This window comes from Henckelia pumila, unplaced genomic scaffold, assembly GCF_033568475.1.
Source record: "Henckelia pumila isolate YLH828 unplaced genomic scaffold, ASM3356847v2 CTG_461:::fragment_3, whole genome shotgun sequence".
NCBI lineage: Eukaryota > Viridiplantae > Streptophyta > Magnoliopsida > Lamiales > Gesneriaceae > Henckelia > Henckelia pumila.
In genome coordinates, this window is record NW_027331831.1 from 292,659 (window position 1) to 296,229 (window position 3,571).

Consider the following 3,571-nt stretch of genomic DNA (forward strand, 5'->3'; position numbering starts at 1 on the left):
ATTTGATAAAATTCCCTATGTCTAAGGGAACTCGGAAAAAGCAAAATAAAACTCCTAAAGATAAAATAGATCTGAAGGAATTAGGAGTAAGTTGGTCGGACATATACAAAAATATTGACACAGGGCCAAGATAATGTTCGGGACGGGGAACCGGAGACCCATTTTTATGTGATCCAAACTGAAACTTAAGTATCCCTCAGGGGGTTTGTTAGCCCGGTCCTGACGACGGGGAAGTAATAGATCATATGTATCGGGCATCCCCGATCTGGCTCTAATGACCGGGCCCATGTCCGGGCTAAGGTGGGAGGCTAAAACTTGAAACCAGTGCTTGCCTTCCGACCTTAGGTGAGCCTCGTCAGTCCTAAGGGCATGAAGCCTACGCATTTTAGCTTCCCGAGTCTCAGTTGGACTCGGGTCGACATCTGAATCAGAAGAGGCAGGATGTTCAGGTGTTTTGGGGGGAGGAGATGAATCGATAAAAACAACTATTTCCCGGACGGTATTCTCGTCCGGGGAAGACATCTTAATTTAATATTTAATAAATAAACTTACAGAAGAAAGTAGGTGGTCGGGAAGTATAAAGGAGAAGTTTGATAACTGATCGAGCAGAAAGGACACGGGAATAGTAGCTCGGGCCGGAAGAGCTCTCGGAATTTTGACTGAGTAACGCCCACGCGGTAAAAGTGAAAATGAAGTTTTTTTCAGTCCTATTTATAGCAGGAGTGAGCCGATGTGGACCGTTAGATGGTAATACCGATCAGCGGTACGGGGTGGGCCACGTCGCTCAGGGAATCTTTTGGAAATCGTACCGTCGCAAGATCTCAGCCGCTCAGAGAAAGCACACGATAAGGATCGAGATCCGGACCGTTCACGGAAAACACATTGTGGTATATTACATCACAAGCATAATATACGGGGCTCGGGTCCGGTCAGATGACTATATGGTCTAAATTTCATACTTCTTTTAGACCAGCGGGGGGAGATACTATTGATATCCCTAAAAATTATACGGATCTAACCCGACCCGAATCCAATAATCCATATTTTTGGAACTATACTCTGAGGCCCATCTAGTCTTATGAGAAACCCAATCTGGGATGGTCCTGTTAGGGAATGGGGTCATGATCATAAATAAATTTATAGGTTTGATCCCTAACGGGCATGGTCGGAGCCCAACCCGGTCCCAGGATGGGCCCAGTGTCTAGAATCTTCCATTATCCTTGGATATATGAAGATCTGTAAAAGATAATGACAATATTCAACGAATCTAGAATTTGATATGATCTATGAGTTGATGTTAGAATCCTACTTGGTTAAGGATCCTACTTGAGTAGAGTCCTACTCTAACACATATTCTACCTTGACAAGGTAACCTACCCCTCCAAGCCCCTATAAATACAGGTATGGTTCATGATTTATTCATTCATCTCTTCTATTCACTTCTTGTTCACACATTCACGCACGCATATTCCCTTGTTATTACTTTTTGTCAAGCTCTTTTACTTTCGAGCACTGACTTAGGCATCGGAGGGGTCACGCCGAACGCCCCCTAACTTAGCTTCTGTCTGTGCAGAAATCCGTCGTGCCCGACCCGACCCGATTTATTGAAAATTTGGAGATCCACTCTACCAGACTGAACTCGAAATAAAATTTCGACGTCATCAATTTCTTAAGATAATATGCTAGGACAATTTTAAGAAAAATACGTACGTGTTCATCCCGTGTGATACATTAATGAATGAGTTAAAATATAGTTAATTAACACAATAATAAAATAGGCTTTATGTTATTATAAAAATAAATTTCATTCATCTGGTTATTATCAGAAAATTATGGTCCTTTACTTCTCTGTCATGATTTCCAATTTCAAAGCATAACCTCCTCAATACATGCAGTCTTCTCTTATATTTTATTAATTACTAATAAAATAAAGTATAAAAATATTTTCCACAAAAAAGCATTGATTTCTTCTTTTTTTAAAAAAAAAAAGATAAAATAAAAAATGTAACGATCAAATTCTTGATACGGAAAGAATCCTTCGTCTTCCTCAAATTATGTCCATAATTTTTTTTTTAATAAAAATTTAAACCAATACCTCAATGGTTGCTTTCTTCACATTTTTACAGACGGGGCAAGAATAAAGAAAAACCTCGCAATCTCTGCATGAACAAAGATGCCTGCATGGCAGAATTACTACACACGAATTCCGATGATTGCAGCATCTGCACACCATCTTCTCCTCAGTTTCTGTCTTTTCTTCATCATCATCAATATTATTAATGTTTTGGCAGCAAGATTCCGCATCATCAACTGGCGGAATATTGGCCGTCGTCTCTTTCAGGCGTTGGATTGCGCTGTTGAGTGATTCAACCATGGCTTCCTTCTCTTTAGCCACTCTCTCCCATGTCTCATTCTCCATCTCCATTCTCCTCAACAGATTCTCCAGCTGAAATGTTCTGTTTGTTGCTTCTGCTATTTGTTCTTCTTTCTGCTTCAGTACAAGTTTTGTTCTTGACTCGTATTTGCTTATGATCAGCGCCGTTTGATGTTTCCTTTGTTCTTGTAATGTCAATCTCAATCTCTCGTTCTGTTAATTATATATTCAAGAAAATATTGTAAAATGGATCAGAACCCAGATGGAATATTATCTGAATTTTAGGAAAAAAAAAATTTTTGATAATCTGTGCAAAAAAAAAAGATGATGAAAAGACCTGTATTCTGATGAACTGATCAATCTCCATTCTTTGCTTCTCGATATGTGCAGAAAAGTTGTCATGAGAGTGTTTTTGGAGGTGTAATTCATGAGTGGGAGAAATATGGGGCAAATAGTTGAGATTTTCTTGATGATCTGATAAAATACTCCTTTTTTGAGGATCGAAGAATCCACAAGCGTTTTCCATGATCAACAATTCCTGAGGAGGACCCTTCAAAGCAAAACCAAGATTTTCTGAATAAACCTGCGCTTCAATCGCCATTGAATTTGGACCAAAACAAATCGATCCCTTTATTATCCGCTCTCTTTCTTTTTCTTTTGGAGGGGATTTGTTTAATTTCCAACACAATTATTATATTGCAAATAGAAATTAATGAAGGAAACTAATCAAATTCAAGGGGTCCGATTCCGATTGAAAACATGAAAATCAAGCTTATGTTTGGCAAAACCTATGAAAAATTATTTTGTACGGGGTTCGGTGCCGAGCGAGTGATATGGCTTTACGGAAAGTAGTGATAAAAATAAGAAATCCGCGGGGTTGGTTTTGGGTATTTATATTGGAGAGTAATCGAGGCTATACGTATATTTTTGTCAGCATTTAATATTGGACCAAGTAAATTTATGAAATAATCTAAATTTTGAAACTATTCTAAATGACAAACTTGATAAATATATATATATGATAGAATTTATTGATTTGAGCACACGATTAAAGACTTGGGATTATCGTGACAAATTGAACATAAATGATCTTTTGTATTATCCCAACATATGTTAGGAGAAAATCGTTGCCGATATGACAAATAATCGTATTGATTAAACTGGGGTGACATTGTAGCATCCAAGCCTATGATTGAT

At 38.2% G+C, this 3,571-nt stretch overlaps 1 protein-coding gene across 1 annotated transcript; it reads right to left on the bottom strand.

The window, feature by feature from the left end:
- Positions 1-1,950: 1,950 nt before the first annotated feature.
- On the bottom strand, positions 1,951-3,310 carry LOC140872292 (probable BOI-related E3 ubiquitin-protein ligase 3). Its single transcript, XM_073275111.1, has 2 exons — positions 2,712-3,310; positions 1,951-2,587 (listed from the first exon to the last, which is right to left on the bottom strand). The coding sequence occupies exons 1-2, from the start codon at positions 2,973-2,975 to the stop codon at positions 2,084-2,086; spliced, it is 768 nt and encodes a 255-aa protein (XP_073131212.1). The 5' UTR covers positions 2,976-3,310; the 3' UTR covers positions 1,951-2,083.
- Positions 3,311-3,571: the final 261 nt, after the last annotated feature.